General features: G+C 43.4%; 3 protein-coding genes, 2 long non-coding RNA genes and 1 pseudogene across 6 annotated transcripts; 3 read left to right on the top strand and 3 right to left on the bottom strand.

Moving 5' to 3' along the window:
- Positions 1-1,879: 1,879 nt before the first annotated feature.
- On the bottom strand, positions 1,880-5,853 carry LOC147988609 (uncharacterized). 2 transcript variants are annotated; one of them, XM_087544859.1, is made up of 3 exons: positions 5,647-5,853; positions 5,202-5,311; positions 1,880-2,399 (listed from the first exon to the last, which is right to left on the bottom strand). In XM_087544859.1, exons 1-3 carry the CDS (start codon positions 5,768-5,770, stop codon positions 2,379-2,381), a joined length of 255 nt encoding a protein of 84 aa, XP_087400985.1. In that variant the 5' UTR covers positions 5,771-5,853; the 3' UTR covers positions 1,880-2,378. The 2 variants fall into 2 exon arrangements, with proteins under 2 accessions (XP_087400985.1, XP_087400974.1); XM_087544848.1 differs by having other exon boundaries at positions 1,910-2,399; positions 5,202-5,351; positions 5,647-5,843.
- On the top strand, positions 2,406-5,016 carry LOC125532576 (scarecrow-like protein 9). Its single transcript, XM_048696587.2, has one exon. The coding sequence runs from the start codon at positions 2,836-2,838 to the stop codon at positions 5,014-5,016; it is 2,181 nt and encodes a 726-aa protein (XP_048552544.2). The 5' UTR covers positions 2,406-2,835.
- A 4,227-nt stretch (positions 5,854-10,080) lies between the features above and the next one.
- LOC125543496 (uncharacterized) lies at positions 10,081-13,949 on the bottom strand. The gene is made up of 2 exons (XR_007298520.2): positions 13,715-13,949; positions 10,081-10,472 (listed from the first exon to the last, which is right to left on the bottom strand). It is a non-coding gene; the product is annotated as an uncharacterized LOC125543496 (long non-coding RNA).
- Positions 10,481-13,658, top strand: LOC125543462 (scarecrow-like protein 34 pseudogene; annotated as a pseudogene).
- A 2,355-nt stretch (positions 13,950-16,304) lies between the features above and the next one.
- On the bottom strand, positions 16,305-20,097 carry LOC147988608 (uncharacterized). The gene is made up of 2 exons (XR_015617330.1): positions 19,840-20,097; positions 16,305-16,699 (listed from the first exon to the last, which is right to left on the bottom strand). It is a non-coding gene; the product is annotated as an uncharacterized LOC147988608 (long non-coding RNA).
- LOC125543474 (scarecrow-like protein 9) lies at positions 16,710-19,831 on the top strand. Its single transcript, XM_048706840.2, has one exon. The coding sequence runs from the start codon at positions 17,071-17,073 to the stop codon at positions 19,138-19,140; it is 2,070 nt and encodes a 689-aa protein (XP_048562797.2). The 5' UTR covers positions 16,710-17,070; the 3' UTR covers positions 19,141-19,831.
- Positions 20,098-20,111: the final 14 nt, after the last annotated feature.

Below are 20,111 nucleotides of genomic sequence, written 5' to 3'. Positions count from 1 at the left end.
CATTCAGACATTATGGTACACCATGTTGTCTATATCCATATTATATTGGAGAAACTCATTATGGACAAATTTTATCCATCCATAACTCTCATGGTAGTTCATTCTCTAGACGTAAGAGAAAGATCTATTTAGACCAAGAGATGATGGAAATGAGATATTGGGACTAAACGTTCCATAATGCCATTGGATCCACCAAACACAATTGGTTGGTACTCAAGAATATCTTTCGATATCTCCAAGGCATCAAACATCTTGTCCTGGTTTTCCAGTTTCACAGAAATGTGAACACCGATATCATTGGATACATCGATTAGATCCCTAATATGACAGATCGTAGACAAGCTTAGTGTTCCTACTAGGTGTGGTAGCCCCTCATGAAGAGTCTTTGAAACAGACCTCATGGCTACATCCACCAACCATTATCTCAACGATAATGTTTCTTGTGTTATCCGGATGCAAACAGGTTACATAATAAGCAATATCGCTATATTGCATATCTTGCAAGTCAAACCATATGACTGATTTGTTCACGAAGTCTCTACCAACTTCTACATTCCAGATATATGTTCTTGGAATTGGTGTGTGACGGCTTCGAAATTTGCAAGAATCAGGGGGAGTATCTTCCTGAATTGTTCCTGTTCAATGCATCATATTATACTCTTTTTCCCTTCATGAGTTTATTATACATGTTCTCATAAAGTTTTTTAATGAGGTAATATCAACACAAGATCATGTGCCCTACTTTCTCTTTTCCCCATAGGTTTTTTTTAGGAAAGTATATGCGGCATATTATTGTCCTCTAAACTCTATGAGTTTTCTCGTATTGAGTTAAAAGAGACAATAACCATTATATGTTGCATCCTTTTCTTCTTCTTTTCCATTGGGTTTGAAGAAGTTTTAACAACATATCCTACACTACTCCTCATATTTTTCCCACGGGGTTTTTGGAGGAGACTTAATCAAGATGATGGATTCTTATGACAAGCGGTGATTAGGAGGAGTCCCTTCTTGAGATATCCTTATTTTATGACATCATGTTATGCTATCTCTTTGTGAGTTTATGTTCCAAGTTCTCATCAAGTTTTCATGAAAAACTTTTTGGAGAAGAATCTTTTAAGATGATAGCCCTACCTGGAAGATTGTGAGACAATTCTACATGGTCAAGCGTAGATTAGGGGGAGTGTTAAGATTAATTACAAATGTAATTAGGGGAAATCTCCCCTTGCCCAACCGTCGTGCGGTTGCCTCCCGCACAGACGCATCTGGTCTGGAACCGATATCTTGTCCGAACCGTCGTATCCCTCCAGACCATATAAATGGCATCCTGTAACCATCGATGAGATCAATCAATCACTTAGATTCAAAACAGATGAGATTGTGTGTGTGTGTGAGTGATGTCGATGTGGACGATTCTTCATTTCCATTTTGGTCTGACATAGATGTTCCTGTCTAGAGGATGTTGCTTCATCGATGCCAAGAAGCAGATTATGAAATGGATGTCAAGACACATCGTAAGGAAGAAAAAGTATTTGATGGAACACCTAAGTTTGATTGAAGAGCGGAATCAACTATTGATGGACGACATGCCTGTCCATGTTCACGTCCACGTGGAAATCCTCATGGATGCCTACCAGACCCATGAGTATGGAAATAGAGGGGGGGGGGGGGGGGGGGGGGGGGGGGGGGGGATGCAAGCCTTTTCTGTTTAATCATCCCGAATGAGGGTTGAAATCCAATGGTACACATTCAATCAAGCAAAATTAAATTCTGATTTAGATGACGCAAACAAAAATCCATAATAGGAAAGAAAAAAGAGAAATGCAAGGCTATGTATTGAATCAAGCAAAATGAAATTTACATATGAATCAAAAATCCAGAATAGAGAAAGAACCAAATTGAAGGCTATGTATTGAACCAAGCAAAATTAATCTATATATACTAGGGAAGAAGTAGGAGCTGTATCTTGCTGCCGATCTTGGGATTAGAAAGAGTTTGCGTGTATGCAAATTTGGAGACGTACGCATGCAGACTCACAGGAAATAAATAGTTTTCCTCGCTTGTTCGTTCGACCACGTCGGTCACGTTAGGAAGCGTTCTGTTTTATCCCTAAAATTAGAACGACTGTCAGATATGACAGTTGTTTCTTACATGTCTGGAGCGTAGCCAGGCCTAGGATTAATCGAGAGGGTGACTGTTGCAATCTGGAGCATCCTCTGTCACAATCACCATGGCTATTGTTGGGAACAAAAGACTTACGTAGTTTACATCAATACCACAGTCCACAGAGGCACAGACACCCCTCCTCTCCCTCCTTCTCAAAGATTCTGATCTGATCGTGCTGCTACTTAATATAACAACCAAGGTGTATGCTTCCCTGCTCAGATCAGATGAGGAGCCACCTGCACATAAAAAGGAACAATGCTATTAGGCGCGTCGTAATTTCAAGATCACCTTAACAAGTAACAGAGGTGAGTCCTTTTTCTGTTATCGATGCTAAACATTTGAGGTTTAACCGGGTAAAATAGTAATGCTCGTTTCTGCAAGCCCCCTTTGGAAATTCAATTTTCATCAGTATGGCACATGCCAAAACAATCATAGGTTGAGGATGAGGCACAAAAAAAAGTGCTCGCTGAGTAGAATTCCGTTTTGTCATTCCAAACTGTAGTTCATGAGCAATGTGAACCAAAATTTATCTCACATAAATAAGCTTCAATTTCCCCTTTTTTTTGCAGGCAACAAGCTGATTCATTTGCGGTGCTAGAAAGAAGAATCAAATGCGTCTTGTTCAGTTTTGCCAGGATTTGAAGTGGAAATAGGAACAAGAGATTTTCCAGAATGTCGGTTGAATCTTACCTTGACGATCTGGACACCGCCGCAGCAACCTACCAACCATACAACAGAGCTTCCTCTTTCCAGCAGCAACTCACCGTGGACAGCTACGACCTGAGTGATCCACTGTTCTTGGCCGAGCCAACAACCACTGGAGCAAGCACATATCTGCATGCTGCAGTCACCAGCCCTGGGTTGTGCAAGATGAAGGGCAGCCTACAGACTGCTGCAGGGGGTAGCCCTGAGCACCGCCGGAGTAGATCAAATGATGCTCTTCACTATATAAGCCAGATGCTGATGCAAGACATCGACGAGAGGGTCGAAATATGCCAAGGGGAGGCTGCTCTCCAGGCTGCTGAGAAACCATTCCGTGACCTTCTTGGGCAGGTACACCCGTTGGCTACTAACCTTCCGCTGTTGAATAACAACAACGAACCAGACAGTCCTCCTGATAAGGGTAGGACCAGCCGTTACAAGAGGCTCTGGAGCACTAGCTTCAGTAATGACTGTTCCAGTTACAGCATGTTACAGCCCTTAACAACCTCGTTGAGTCCATATATCTGCAATAGGAGTCTTTCTCTACAAAGCTGTCCGTTCACAAGTGTTGGATCAACTTCTAGATCTGGTTTCCCCGGCTTGCATTGTCAGAGAGAAGTCGAGGAGGCAACGATGTTTGCTCCAAGTATCGATAAGCTGGTGATATATTTAGAGAATGGCATACTTTCTATTTCCAAACTGACTACAAAGGCAAAAGTAGGAGAGAGGAGCGAAAACACAATTTTTGAGGTGGCACACCAAAGGGACTGGGATATCTTAGAAGGAAGGAGCAATAAACATCTTGCCTTCACCAGTTGTGCAATAATTCGAAATGAAAATTTCGACCAAGTTCTGCTATGCTATGGTCTGGAGAGTTTCAAAAAAACAACAAGACTGCGAAGAGGGTTGGCAGAGGAAGGAAACAATAACTCACTGAAAGGCCGGAGCGAAGGACGTCAGAAGCTATGGCAGAGGAAGCAACCTAGGACAGAGTTGGTTGATCTCAAGACTCTCCTCATCAATTGTTCACAAGCTGTGGCAGAAGACAACCATCTGTTGGCCAGTAAACTCCTAAAGAAGATAAGACAACATTCCTCAGCAGATGGTGATTGTTCTCAGAGACTGGCATTTTACTTGGCGGATGGCCTCGAGGCACGCTTGGCTGGGACCGGGGGTCAGGTTTATCGCAACCTAATGGAGAGGCGAACAAGTACAACAGATTGGTTAGATGCTCACAGCCTTTTTGTTGCATCCTGCCCTTTTGACAGGACGTCATACTACTTTGCCAGCCAAGCTATTCTTGATGTCTCACAAGGGAAACCAAGGGTGCACATCGTTGACTTTGGCATCGGCTTCGGCTTTCAGTGGCCATTAATGATTCAGAAGTTTGCACAGCAAGAAGAGGGAGCCCCTAAGCTTCGGATCACAGGTATAGATGTTCCCCAGCCAGGTTTCCGCCCCTGCGAAATGATCGAGGAGACAGGGAAGCGGTTGGCTGATTATGCAAACCTTTTCAAGGTACCTTTTCAGTATCAGGGCATTGCCACTTCAAGATGGGAGACCATTAAAATTGAGGATCTTAACATTGACGAGGATGAAGTTCTGATAATCAACTGCATGTTCCGGATGAAGAATCTCGGTCATGAAACCGAAGCCATTAATAGTGCAAGGGACAAGGTGCTCAAAATTATGAGGATGATGAACCCAAAGATTTTCATTTCAGGCACTGTGAATGGGTTACGCAGTTCTCCCTTCTTCATAAAACGTTTCAAAGAGGTTATATTCCATTACTCTTCAATGTTTGACATGCTTGATGCAAATGTTGTTCCACGGGATAATAAAGCAAGAAAGATGATTGAGAGGATGATATTTGGTAAGGATGCACTTAACATCATAGCATGTGAGGGTGCAGAAAGAACAGAGAGACCAGAAAGTTACCGACAGTGGCACGCAAGGTGCGTCAAGGCCGGGTTCCAGCAGCTTCCTGTCGATCCAGCCGTCTTAAGGATAATAGTATACATGAAGAACACGGTTTGGCATGAGGAATTCTTTGCTGTTGAAGATCGTGGTTGGCTGCTACAAGGATGGAAAGGGAGAGTAATTTATGCAATATCTAAATGGAAACCTGATGAAACATACGATGGTCAGTAAGATTCAAGTTTTTCATGTGAATCTGGTGTTCTTTTACATGAATATTAACTATGTGTACCTGGTCATTGTTTTATATAGTGAACAAAAAGGCATCTGTAAAGTACTTTGCTTGTATAGTTCTCTTTTATTTCTGATGATAAACTGTATTGGGCCTTCAAGACATGAGATTAGTGGAAATCCCATACCCAGACACAATCTTCGAATTTTCGATAGGCGCCCTGTTTTACTGGGGGAGAAAACTCGAAGAGCTTCCCCGAAGTCTTCGGAGTATCTTTTTGATAGGCGCCCTGTTTTGCTGTAAAGTAGTAGATCATTGCTCTGAATATCTCTCAAAGCTGGTGATATGGAAGATGAGAAGATTATAATTTCTGATTTGAAGATGGCAACTGTAATTAACATAACAGGAATCCAATAGAATGCACTAATATTCACAAAAAAGTGGAGTTTGAACATGTTCTTCTAGTATAAAACTTGTACTTCAATCCATGTCTTTTGATCATTCAGATTGGAAATTTGAAAATCATCTGTACAGATTTTTCTCAAAACATACATGGACGAGATTAGGGGTGAGCTCCAGATCAGCAGGGCCACAGAGACACGGGGAATCAGAGAGGGTGAGGGCGGAAGGACCTTGGAGGCCGAGGTAGGCGGAGGAGCGCGAGGAGAAGAGGCCCCCCGCGTCGTCTTCCTTCGCCTGCGCCGTCGCATTCGCCGCCGCCGCCGGCGACCTGCCGGGCTTCCTCTTGGCGGACATGGAGATGTCACGGAGGAGAGGAGGGAGAACCCAAGAGAAGAGAAAGAGAGAGGGGCGAATTCCGCCTTCGTACAGCGTTTACGCACTCGCGGAAGTGCCGAGTCGTGTTTTAACTGGGCCTGGGCCCTAAGTTGTGTCAGATTAGGCCCACCTTATCAGGCCTCCCCTCGCAGAAAACAAAAGAATTACCCACTTCCGTCCTTGCCTCAAAAAAAAAACCCACTTCCGTCCTTTGTTTAAAAAAAAACCCCACTTCCGTCCTTTGTTAAAAATAAAAACCCCACTTCCGCCCTACGCTCCCTACTATCTCCATTTTAAAAACCTCCCTCAGAAAAAAAGGAAGCTCTCAACAAAAATCTACATTATCAAATATAAAGTGCGTATTCATGTCGACTAAATAAAATATATAGAGCGTATTGATTTTTTAAGTCAAAAGATATAAATTTGACCAAAATTTAGGAAAAATTATAAATATGTTGAATAATAAATCAACACCACTAGATTCATCACGAAATATATTTTGATATTGTGTATATTTGGTATTAAAGATATAGATAAATTTTTCTATAGACTTGGTCAAAACTGTGACACCTGGCTACTGTAGAAAGCAATGCGCGCTGTATTATGGGACGGAGGGAGTATGAACGAAGATGTCCCTGTCGTTGTGTGTTCCTTAAATGGGTTAGATTTTTGTGAGACAGGTGCATTAAATCTTGTGCCTCGGCCGAATAAAATTCCGGAATTTCAAAGACCCATTCGAATTGCATGACAAATGTGTAAGTTTACTACTCCCTACATCCAAATGTATAAGGCCTAGTTGTTCAGGGCTGTTTTTGACTATTGGTAAACTTAATAATATATGAGATGTATGTATGTTGTAAAAATTATATCATTATAAACTCTTTTCACATACAAAATTTTATGGTATAATTATTTGTAGCATCATATATTATTGCTCTACCTGGTAGTCAAAGACAACCTCAAAAACCATACTGCTAGTTGAGAAAGAGTAGCACCAATATAAAAACTTCGGTTGTTCAACCACTCCTTGTAGGGAGAGAAGAGAGTAACAACGCACATGTTCACTCACTCACTTCATGCAAAAGCGAGTGGGTCACGTCATGTGAATTGAGTTCGAGCTTGAGCTGCATTATATGCCTTGTTCGAAGAACACAAATTTTGTATGGCAGTGCACGGCTTAGCTCTGGGTGTACTTCCTCCGTTCCGAATTACTTGTCTTGGATTTGTCTAGATACGGATGTATCTAGACTCATTTTAGTGCTAGATACCTCCGTATCTAGACAAATCTAAGACAAGTAATTCGAAACAGAGGGAGTACATGTCAATACTCGAGCTAGTTGTGGAGACACTTTCTACTTTCAAAGAGCTCTTCCGCCATGTGTTAGTTGCATCGCTTCACTCTCCTAGGCATCATCTCTGTGTAGAGGAAATGCAAAGGAGACACTGTAGAAAAATACACACAGCGGTAGACATCACCTGGTGCACACTTGTACCTGCTTCTCTGGCGACCACATGTACAATAATCCAGGAGAGCAGGCCTATTCAAAACCGAGTCCCTTGAGAACATGCACCGGGTGAGGGGCAATAAGGTTTTTGAGACCGTCTCTGCGCGACTGCTCGTTCAAATTCGACTACATCCACGGCGATATTTCGTCTGCTTCCTTGCGAGTTGGCAACCACCTCATCTTCACCACTTTGGCTAATGATGTTGTTGCACTAAAGTTTCCGGTGAATTCATATGTTCTGAATCTCTCTTCGTTGACATGTGCCTCTGGCCCATATGAATGTTCCTAGCCTGTATTATGCGATTTGCCATGTTAGTAATCTTTTGATAATGCTAATCTAGATTGAGCTTAACCAAAAACTGCCTAATATCTTAACAAAATGAAATCTCCTTTTGTGTGTGCGTGCGCGCGTGAATGCTCCCTAAATGTAATCAGATAAACAAGATGTGAATTCCGTACGTTAGGTGAACAACTTACAATTGTTGGTGACAGACATCAATACAAGGTCGCATTGGCATAGCCTAGGCAAAAAACAAGCACAAACTTGGTACAACAAACTACCCTCTAAAAGTTGAACCATTATACATATCAACAACCAAATGAAAAGAAAATTTACAAGTTAGTTGAATAGTGCCTTCTCTTTTTTTAAATTACATCAGAATTTTTTAAAAGATTTTATTTTAGTTTCTTCTTCTAGTTTTTTTACATGTTCTTCTATAGTACTCCTTCGATCCATATTACTTGTCACTGTTTTGGTACAGTTTTAAACTAAAAAGTTGTACTAAAGCAGCCACAAGTCATTTGGATGTGCATTTTCATGATCTGATAACTAACATTGTTGTCGATGTTGTAAATAAAATTAAAAGGCAGTTACACTAATTAAACATTTGGTACAAAATATTCAGATATGGCAGAACATAAATCAAATCTCATCAGACTAGCTAGGCACTGTTAGAAATATAATTGGGTTTAAGTTAGAGATAAGGAGATAGAGATAGAATTAGTCTAAATCACATATAACTTGTCTTGTACTCCAAGTCTCTACCCCTCTTGTACTCCTATATATACCCTACACAAGGGTAGGGTTTCATCTTTTCCACATGATATTAGAGCGGTTAGTCTCACGACGCCGATCTTAGGACCTTCCACCACTTCCGCAGCAGGCCGTCCCCGGGGAGATTAATCTCCTCTCCCCGGGGGCGCGGCACCCAATTGATCAAAAGATCACATTGGTTCCATAGATTAGATCACTTTCATAGATTAGGTCAATTCCAATTTTCGGTATTCAGTTAGATTGATTTTTTTCAGTAGCCAGTAAATTTGTATTAGATTGATCCCGTCCGACGAAGAAAATCCCGCAGATCCGTGCGGCTGCGACCAGATGCAATCCTTGAACTCGCTGCACCTCCAACCGGCCTCCTGCGCACACAGACGACGCAAGAGTTTGTGTAGGATCACGGGAGGGCACTATGCCAGCATCAGCTGCGGGCGCCCCAAGCACCCTACATCGACACGGCATCTGCACAGTTATTCTTTGTCGAGCCCAACATCAACACCGAGTTGTACGACCGCATCGTCATATAGAACTTCGTCGAGTACATATACGGGAAGCGACATCAGCATGCTTCATCCACATGCCAGGCCGGTGTGGAAAGCGACGCAATTCTTCATCGACTTCTTCGGCACGAACACTTGGTCGCCGCGAGGGACGCCTTCAAGCGACACATTATCGTCGACACACCGCTGCAACGCCATCGCCGACACTTCATCGCCAATGTCTTTATCAACGTGATCTTCATCACCATCATTGTCAACACATCGCCGCCACCTCGTCCACAAGATGGACACCTAGCGTCCTCTGACAGATTTTTCTGCAAGACGCGACCTTGACGACGGCAATGACCGCGTCACGACGACGGCATCGACCGCATCATCCACGACTGCATCGACACGGCGTCACTACATTGGCGACCCTACACGGCCACACGGTTCTGGCAAAACCGATGTGTGCTCGATGGGCTTCCTCCGGTCTTGGTAAAACCGGCGGACTCATCGCCGACGGCACCCTTTGACATCCGCAAGGTGTATCGTCCACGTCTGCAGCCCCGTCATAGCACATTTTTTTGCGCCTCCAGCTTTGTGCGGCTTCATCATCCACGACGATCACACCATCGACCACGGCTACATCACCCTGACCGGCTACCTCGACATCGACCACACAGCTACGTCTACACCAACTCATCGGCAACAACTCCAGTCAACAGCGTCCGCATCGTCACTAGCGTCCAAGCCACTTCTGCTGTGACTGCGGGAGGGGATAGAGGAGAAGGCATGAAGGCACCAGAAGGGGACGCAGTCACCGCCCTAGGTGCCAACCCATCAGAGACGCAGCTGATGATGGTGCAGCAGAGAAGACGACGAAAGTGCAAGACTTCAAGTCCAGTCGTACTCGTCCACTTCACTCCCGCTACGACAGAAATATAATTGGGTTTAAGTTAGAGATAAGGAGATAGAGATAGAATTAGTTTAAATCACATATAACTTGTCTTGTACTCCTCTTGTACTCCTATATATACCCTACACAAGGGTCAGATCAATACAACACATAATTCTAGGGTTTCATCTTTTCCACAGGCACCAACAATTCAATTTTGAACTAAGATCATCACGAAAAAAATCTAATTATTTTAATAAGATAAAGTACAACAAATTATCCTCGAAAAAGACTCAACCAATACCATTATATATATCAATTATCAAGTGGAAAAGAAAAGAAAGAAAAAATATTTAAATAGTGCATCTCCTTTTTTTGATTACCTTGGATTCTTTAACAATTTAATTAGGAACCTTAATAATGATTGAAAACCCATGCCAGCGCTCCTAATAAACCCTTTTTTATAGGTCTGATGCGCGGCCGGGCCTAGGACTAATCGACAGGGTAATTGCTTGTAATCTGGACCATTCTCTGTCACAATCTTATGACGTTGGGAACAAAGCTATAAGGTAGAGGAACGACAAATTTACTTCACATCAACACCGCAACCTCGCTACTCATCTTTCATAGTCCACACCCTCACTACTCCTCTCTCAAAGCATTGGATCTGCTGCTGCTGCTTAATAACCAAGGTGTGTGCTTCCCTACTTTGCCTCTTTGCTCAGATCAGATGAGGAGCCTCCTGCAAATAAAAAGGAACAGTGGTATTAGGCGCATCATAGATTCTACGTTTAACCGGCTCATTCTCGTGTCTGCAAGCCTTTGGAATTTGTTTTTGATCAGAAAGGCATGCCAAAACAATAATAAGCTGAATCTCAAATAAAAAGGAAGAAGCAGAACTCTGTTTTACGGGCATTCTAGATGGTAGCACATGAGCAAGGTGAACCAAAATTCATCTCACATAATTTAGCTTCTATTTCCCTTTTTTCTTCTTCCAGGAAACAAGCCGGTTCATTTGCTGTTGGACAACAATAACCATATATCTCATATTGACGTGGAAATCAGACTTTCCAGAATGGCGATTGAACCTCTCCGTGACAATCTGGATGGCATCGCAGTAACCGACCAACCATACGATGGTGATTCCTCTTCCCAGCAGCAACTCACCGTGCACAACTACGACCTGAGTGGTCCACACTCAACAGTTCTCTCCCCAGCCAACCAAGTAAGTGTCAACAGCAGCCATGGACAAAACAAATTTCAGATTGCTGCAGGGGGTAGCCCTGAGCGCCACCGAATCAGATCAAACGATGCTCTTCACTACATAAGCCAGATGCTGATGGAAGACGTTGACGAGGGGGTCGGCATATGCCAAGGGGCTGCTCTTCAGGCTGCTGAGAAGCCATTCCGTGACATTCTTGGGGAGGGATACACGCCGCCTACTAACTGGCCGCCATTGCATAGCAAAAACATACCAGACAACCCTGATAAGAGTGGGACCAATCGTTACAAGAGGCTCTGGAACACTAGCTTCAGTAATGACTATTCCAGTTACAACATGTTACAGCCTTTAGCAACCCCGTTGAGTCCATATATCTGCAACAGGAGTCCTTTTATACCAAACCAGTCATCGATAAGTGTCGGATTGACTTCCGGATCTGGCCTCCCTGCCTTGCATGGCCAGAGAGGTGTCAGGGAGGAAAGAATGTTTGCTCCAAGTATTGATAAGCTGGTGATATATTCAAAGAATAACATACTTTATATTTCCCAACTGACTACGAAGGAAAAAGTAAGAGAGAGGACCGAAAACACAATTTTTGAGGTGGCAGACCCAAGGGGTTGGGCTATCTTTCAAGGAAGGAACAATGAACATCATGCCATCACCACTTGTGCAATAATTCGAAATGAAAGTTTTGACCAAGTTGTGCTATGCTATGGTCATTCTGACCGAATAACAAGACTGCAAGAAAGGATGGCGGGGGAAGGAAACAAGACCTCACTGAAAGGCCAGAGCAGAAGTAGGAAGCAACCGAGGAAAGAGTTGGTTGATCTCAGGACTCTCCTCATCCATTGCGCACAAGCTGTGGCAGAAGACAGCTACCTGTTGGCCAGTGAACTGCTATTGAAGATAAGACAACACTCTTCAGCAGATGGTGATTGTACTCAGAGACTGGCATTTTACTTGGCGGATGGCCTCAAGGCACGCTTGGCTGGGATCGGGGGTCAGGTTTATCGCAATCTCGTGGAAAGGCGAACAAGTACAGCAGATTGGTTAGAGGCTTATAGCCTTTTTCTTGCAGCTTTCCCTTTTGGGAGGGCGTTATACTACTTTGCCACCCAAGCTATTCTTGATGTCTCACAAGGGAAACCAAGGGTACACATCGTTGATTTCGGCATCGGCTTCGGCTTTCAGTGGCCATTAATGATTCAGAGACTTGCACAGCAAGAAGAGGGAGCCCCTAAGCTTCGGATCACAGGTATAGACGTTCCCCAGCCAGGTTTCTACCCCTGCGAAATGATCGAGGAGACAGGGAAGCGGTTGGCTGATTACGCAAATAGGTTCAAGGTACCTTTCCAGTATCAGGGCATTGCCGCTTCAAGATGGGAGACTATCAAAATTGAGGATCTTAACATTGACGAGGATGAAGTTCTCATAGTGAACTGCATGTTCCGGATGAAGAATCTCGGTCATGAAACCGATGCCGTAAATGGTGCAAGGGATAAGGTGCTCAAAACTATGAGGAGGATGAACCCGAAGATTTTTATTTCTGGCACCGTGAATGGGTTACTCAGTTCTCCCTTCTTCATACAACGTTTCAAAGAGGTTATGCTCCATTACTCTTCACTGTTTGACATGCTTGACGCAAATGTTCCACGGGATAACGAAGCAAGAAAGATGGTTGAGAGGATCCTATTTGGGCAGGATGCTCTTAACATCATAGCATGTGAGGGTGCAGAAAGAACTCAGAGGCCAGAAATTTACAGGCAGTGGCAAGCAAGGTGCCTCAAGGCTGGGTTCCAGCAGCTTCCTGTCGATCAAGCCATCTTAAAGAACATAGTACACAGGAAGAACTTACATTATCATGAAGAATTCTTTGCTGTTGAAGATTGTGGCTGGCTGCTACAAGGATGGAAAGGGAGAGTACTTTATGCTATATCTAAATGGAAACCTAATGAAACATATGGGGACCAGTAAGATTCGAACAGTTTTTCAAGTGCACAAACATCTCGGCAACTTACCGCCTCTTCAGCTACTGGCGTGATTCTCAACGCAATCGGTCTAAATTGCTGAACAGCGTAAGATATTCTTTTGTCTGATGAGCATTGGGAAGTGCCATCTTGGAAGAAGGTGGGATGGTGATTTGAATGTTGACATGCAGCACCTTGGTAACTACGCGACCATATGCAGCAAAAGGCAACTGTACAATACTTTGCCTCTGTCGTTCTATTTAATTCTTGAACACACTAGACATGATGAGATTAGTGGAAATACCACACCTAGACACTGGATTTTGCTGTAAAGTACATAGTAGATTATTATTGTACTGCCTCTCTCTCAAAACTGGCGATACTGATTGTCATTTCTGATTTGAGACGGCAATTGCAATTACTCCCTCCGTGTCGCTGCTCTAGTACAAAATCAAGCAGCGACAATTAATATGGATCGGAGGGAGTAACATAAACAAGGTTCCTATGCACGAATCCAACAGAATGCAGTAATGTTCACATATTATTACTGTCTCCATATCACAGCTATGTGGGTGACGTTTTGGACATTTCTTCTGGCAAAGTTCTGCTACTAAAACTACGAATGCCATTCTGATAATTCAGATTGGAAATTTGAAAATCATACACATCGTTTTTTTCTCGAAAAAGATGGGGACGACATTAGGGGGCGAGTTCCGTTCAGAGAGCGAAACCACCAGGGCCATAGACACGGGGAATAGGAGAGGGAGGGGGGGGGGGGGGGGGTGTCGGAGGGACCTCGCAGAGTGTGGGGTCGGCGAAGGAGCGCGAGGAGAATAGGCCCTCCGCGTCGCCGCCGCCGCCGCCGCCGACGACCTGCCGGGCTTCCTCTTGGTGGCATGGAGAGGTCGTGGAGGATAGAAGAGAGCGTTTACGCACCCTGGGTCTTGTTTTAACTGGGCCTGGGGCCTGGGTCCTGGGCCGTGTCACGTTAGGCCCACCTGATCACGCCAGAACTCATCTATATCTATATCTATATCTATATATCAATATAAAAAGATCCAAAGGGGCAGATCCAACTGATCTCGGCCATCAAACGCCAGAACTCATCTATATCTATATCTATATCTATATACCAATATAAAAAGATCCAAAGGGGCAGATCCAACTGATCTAGGCCATCGAACTAAGTCAATCCAACGATCTAGACTGCTCCAATGGTGAGCGTTAAACGTGTAATTAATATCATACCAAATATTGCACTAATCACATGATTAACACACAAATATTGCACTAGTTCCAGAAAAATAAGACCCTTCTCCCGGAATGTATCTTCTGCACCGGTGCACTCGGACGCCGTAGCGCATATTAAAATATCTTTAAAAATCTGAAAACAATCTACATTGACACAATATTAATATATGTTGTCATAAAATATCATATGAAGATTCGAAACGTTGCATGAGATACAAAAATGATAAATTTGACATCAATGTGATAATGGGCCAAATCTAAAGCCCAACTTATGGCATCTACTATTCAGTGTTGAATTTGTTATTTTTACCTTTACCAATGTTTTGAATTTTGATTTAAAATCCACCCTTTACCGAAGAAAGATCAATTTCTCTATAAATTTTGTCAAAATTTATGACCTTTGACTTTCATGAAAACCAATATGCGTTGCGCACTATATTATGGGACAGAGCGAGTATGAATGAAGATGTCCCTACTGATCTATCCCTTAATCGGGTTAGATTTTATGGGCCTCCATCCATTAAATCTTGTGCCTCAACCCAGTAAAATTCTAAAATCTCAAAGGCACATTTGAATTGCATGGCAAGTGTTTAAGTTTAGACTCTCATCCATCCAAGTATATAGCACCTACTACGTTGTTCGAGGTTGGCTTTGCTAATTGATAAAATTAATAATACTCCATGAACAAAAAAGTCAATTTGTAAGGCTCATTGTCTTTGGAACATGCAAATATAATTGTATCCACATTAATTTTTGTCAAATTTTTATTCCCAATTTAGAATAAACCAATGCATGAAGGAGTGAGAGGGCCATGCATATCTCTACTACTATAGTACAATAAATTTTGAATTTGGGATTAGCCATCCATCCTGATGAGAGGCACTTCTTAGCCGTTGATTTCTTCTATGGAGTGGATCCCTATCGTTTATCATAGCAAACTCGAGTGATCCAACGACTGTAGTCACTGGGATTCGCTCCATCCAGTCGCCCGCCAAAACGAGGTGGACGGGATTTTTCTGGACCAATAGGAGACACTGCACGGCTACTGCGCACACCTTGCATCCTCACGTGATGGTGACTAGAAGTTTTCTCATTCAAGATCGTATGTGGCTGACTTTGTAGTACCTATCGTGTAAACAGAGATTTTTTTTATGAAGCAACAGATATCTTACCTGCAGTTCGACCAGGACACCACGTGCAGTGCACGTGCCTCCTACTAGTAGTGTTAATATGTTGTTTGGCACCTAAGTAGGTCTAAGATGAGCCCAATAAACTGGAAGAGAGGGAGTATATGAGATGTTGGTAGCTATAAAAATATATATCATTAGAAACTATTTTCACATACGAATTTAACTCAATTCAAAATGTAGACAACTTCTATTATTCGTCATCCACCTTAGAAAACTTTCAATACCATTTCCACCTACTATTTCTTTTCACCCTAATATTTCGTTTTTCTAGGCAGGTACCTTTCGTCCCTAATCCTGTAAGGAAACATTCTCAAATTTCAACCAAAATTTATACAATTCTCATTTTTTGACTTCCAACTAAGACAACTTTCAACAAAAAATTCACCCAGTATTTCTTTTCTCCCCAACATTTCATTCCCAATGTTTAGTTTTTTTAGGGGCAAGTACCTTTCATCCCTATTTGGAAATATTCTCAAATTTCAAAGAATATAGTCAACTTGTATTTTTGTAGACCCATCTGAGAAAACTTTCAACACATTTTCCACCTAGTAATTTTCAAATCAGTATTTTTTTTTCATTTCGTGCAGGTGCATTTCCTCCCCAATGTTTCATTTCTGCAAATATTCTAACATTTCAACTAAAATAAGCAACTTCCATTTTCTGACCTCCAACTAAAATAACTCTCAACACGTTAATAATGACTGGGACCTGGGCCCTGGGACGTGTCACGTTAGGCCCACCTGGTCACGCCAGAACTCACTCATGAAAAATTAGACCTGCCTCCCCCTCAAAGAAAACAAAAGAACCACACCCACTTCCGTGATGCTCCCTCCGTCCCAAAACACAGTGTGTATAAGACTTTTTTTTATGTCAAATTTCTTTGAATAGTGCCTTCTTTTTTCCTTGAATACCAGCTAAGTGCTATTTTCATTATACACATCAAGTGCAAAAGAAAGACAAATTTCTTTAAACAGCGCATCTCCTTTTTTTAACAATACAATTAGGAACCTTAATAATGACTGAAACCCAGGCCAGCTCCTAATAAACCCTTTTTATAGGTCTGGTGCACGGCCGGACCTAGAACTAATCGACAGAATAATTGCTTGTAATCTGAACCATTCTCCGTCACAATCTCATGACATTGGGAACTAAGCCATAAGGTAGGGGAACGACAAATTTAGCTCACATCAACACCACAACCTCACTACTCTTCTCTCATAGTCCACATCCTCGCTACTCTTCTCTCTAAGCATTGGATCTGATGCTGCTGCTGCTGCTGCTTAATAACCAAGGTGTGTGCTTCCCTACTTTTGCTACTTGCTCAGATCACATGAGCATCCTGCAAATAAAAAGGAACACTGGTATTAGGCGCGTCGTAGACTGAAAATTGCTTTAGCTATGGATGCTTAAACACTCTATGTTTAACCGGCTAAAACAGCTGTTCTCGTGTCTGCAAGCCTACGGATTTTTTTTCCAATCACTATGGCATGCAAAAACAATCATAAGCTGAATCTCTAATAAAAATGAAGAAGAAGAACTCCGTTTTGCGCTGCGGGATTATAGGACATGAGCAAGGTGAACAGAAATTCGTCTCACATAATTTAGTTTCCATTTCCCTGTTTCTTCATCCAGGAAAGAAGCTGATTCATTTGCTGTGGGAGAAAGAAGCATCATATATCTCATATTGAGGTGGAAATCAGACTTTCCACAATGGCAACTGAACCTCCCTGTGACAATCTGGAGACTGTCGTAGCAACCAACCAATCATACAGGGGTGATTTCTCTTCCCAGCAGCAACTTACCGTGTACAACCACGACCTGAGTGGTCCACACTCCGCAGTTCTCCCCCCAGCCAACCAAGCAAGTGTCAACAGCAGCCATGGACAAGACCAATTTCAGATTGCTGCAGGCGGTAGCCCTGAGCACCGCCGGATCAGATCAAATGATGCCCTTCACTACATAAGACAGATGCTGATGGAAGAGGTCGACGAGAGGGTCGACATATGCCAAGGGGAGGCTGCTCTCCAGGCTGCTGAGAAGCCATTCCGTGACATTCTTGGGGAGCTATACGCGCCGGCTACTAACTGTCCGTCAATGCATAGCAACAACAAACCAGACAACCCTGATAAGAGTGGTACCAGCTGTTACAAGAGGCTCTGGAGCACAAGCTTCAGTAATAACTGTTCCAGTTACAGCGTGTTACAGCCCTTGACAAACCTGTTGATAAGTGTTGGACCGACTTCTAGATCTGGTTTCCCTGCCTTCCATTGTCAGAGAGATGTCGAGGAGGCAACGATGTTTGCTCCACGTATTGGTAAGCTGGTGATATATTTAGAGAATGACATACTTTCTATTTCCAAACTGACTATAAAGGAGACGGTCGGACAGAGGAGCGAAAACTGGGATATCTTGGAAGCAAGGAGCAATAAACATCTTGTCTTCACCACTTGTGCAATAACTCGAAATGAAAATTTCGACCGATTTCTGCTATGCTATGGTCGGAAGAGTTTTGATCAAATAACAAGACTGCGAGAAAGGATGGCAGAGACAGGAAACAAGAACCCACTGAAAGGCCGGAGCAAAGGCCGTCAGAAGCTAAGGGCTAGGATGCAACCGAGGAAAGAGTTGGTTGATCTCAGGACTCTCCTCATCCATTGCGCACAAGCTGTGGCAGAAGGCAGCTACTTGTTGGCCAGTGAACTGCTATTAAAGATAAGACAACACTCTTCAGCAGATGGTGATTGCACTCAGAGACTGGCATTTTACTTGGCGGACGGCCTTGAGGCACGCTTGGCTGGGAGCGGGAATCAGGTTTATCGCACCCTCATCGAGAGGCGAACAAGTCCCACGGATTGGTTAGAGGCTTACAGCCTTTTTGTTGCAGCTTGCCCTTTTGTCAGGACGTCATACTACTTTGCGAGCCAAGCTATTCTTGATGTCTCCAAAGGGCAACCAAGGGTGCACATCATTGATTTTGGCATCGGCTATGGCTTTCAGTGGCCATTAATGATTCAGAAGTTTGCACAGCAACAAGAGAGAGCCCCTACGCTTCGGATCACAGGTATAGACGTTGCTCAGCCAGGTTTTCGCCCCTGCGAAATGATCGAGGAGACAGGGAAGCGGTTGGCTGATTATGCAAACATGTTTAGGGTACCTTTTCAGTATCAGGGCATTGCCGCTTCAAGATGGGACAGCGTTAAAATTGAGGATCTTAACATTGACGAGGATGAAGTTCTCATAATCAACTGCATATTCCGGATGAAGAATCTTGGTCATGAAACCGATGGCATAAATAGTGCAAGGGACGAGGTGCTGAAAACTATGAGGAGGATGAACCCAAAGGTTTTCATTTCTGGCACTGTGAACGTGTTACATAGTTCTCCCTTCTTCATACAACGATTCAAAGAAGTTATGCTCCATTACTCTTCAGTGTTTGACATGCTTGATGCAAATATTCCACGGGATAGTGAAGCAAGAAAGATGCTTGAGAGGATCCCATTTGGGCGGGATGCACTTAACATAATAGCATGTGAGGATGCAGAAAGGACTCAGAGGCCAGAAAGTTACAGGCAGTGGCAAGGAAGGTTCCTCAAGGCTGGGTTCCAGCAGCTTCCCGTGGATCAGGCCATCTTAAAGAACATAGTACACATGAAGAACTTACATTATCATGAAGAATTCTTTGCTGTTGAAGATTGTGGCTGGCTGCTACAAGGATGGAAAGGGAGAGTGATGTATGCTATATCTAAATGGAAACCTGATGAAACATATGATGATCAGTAAGATTCAAACAGTTTTTCAAGTGCACAAACATATCGGCAACTTAGCGCCTCTGTCGCTACTTGCATGATTCTCAACGCAACGCTACTTTATGCTAGTATATCTTGGAACAAGATGGGATGGTGATTTGAGTGTTGATATTCAACATGCTTTGATTTGGTCCAACTGCGCAACTACGCGACCATATATGCAGCAAAAGGCAACTGTGCAACACTTTGCTTCTGTCGCTCCATTTAATTTCTGAACAAAGGGTTCCGTAAGTGAATCTGGCGTTCTTTTAGCTATGTGTACTTGGTTATTGTATTGGGCCTACAAGACATGCGATTAGTGGAAATACCATACCTGGGCACTGGATTCGCTGTAAATTACAGTAGAATATTGCACTGCCCATCCCTCAAAACTGGCGATATGGAAGATCAGAGGATTCTCATTTCTTATTTGAAGCAATTGTACTTAATATAAACAAGGTTCCTATGCACGAATCCAAACTCTCTCCATATCACAAAAAAGTGGAGTTTTGGACATGCCTCGAGTCAAACTTTTAAAATTTTAACTACGAACATCATTTTAACCATCCAGATTAGAAGTTTGAAAATCATATGTACGTATTTTTCTCAGAAAAGACGTGAGATCCTGGTTCCCGAGGGGACTACCAAATCACTAGGGCCACAGAGATACGGGGAATCGGAGAGGGCGAGGGACCTTGGAGAAGGGCGCAGAGGGTGGGGTGGAGGCCGAGGTCGGCGAAGGAGCGCGAGGAGAAGAGCCCCTCCTCGTCGTCTTCCTTCGCCTACGCCTTCCCATTCGCCGCCGCCGCCGGCGGCGAGCTGCCGAGCTTCCTCGTGGCGGCCATGGACAGAGAGGTCACGGAGGAGAGGAGTGAGAACCGTAGAGGAGGAGGCGTCTCCGCCTTCGGAGAGCGTTTACGCACCTGCTGAACTGCTGGGTCGTGTTTTAACTGGGCCTGGGCCCTG

This window comes from Triticum urartu, chromosome 1A, assembly GCF_056163025.1.
Source record: "Triticum urartu cultivar PI428250 chromosome 1A, HENAU_Tu73, whole genome shotgun sequence".
Taxonomy (NCBI): Eukaryota; Viridiplantae; Streptophyta; class Magnoliopsida; order Poales; family Poaceae; genus Triticum; species Triticum urartu.
This window is presented reverse-complemented; position numbering and strand designations above follow the sequence as displayed.

Coding starts and splice junctions, on each gene's coding strand:
- LOC125543474 (XM_048706840.2), top strand. CDS start 17,071: ATGGCAACTGAACCTCCCTGTGACAATCTGGAGACTGTCGTAGCAACC.
- LOC147988609 (XM_087544848.1), bottom strand. CDS start 5,770: ATGTCCGCCAAGAGGAAGCCCGGCAGGTCGCCGGCGGCGGCGGCGAAT. Junction 5,352..5,646: donor CGCCTACCTCGGCCTCCAAG/GTCCTTCCGCCC, acceptor CCATATCACCAG/CTTTGAGAGATATTCAGAGC. Junction 2,400..5,201: donor AATTCGAAGATTGTGTCTGG/GTATGGGATTTC, acceptor TTTTATGTGCAG/GTGGCTCCTCATCTGATCTG.
- LOC125532576 (XM_048696587.2), top strand. CDS start 2,836: ATGTCGGTTGAATCTTACCTTGACGATCTGGACACCGCCGCAGCAACC.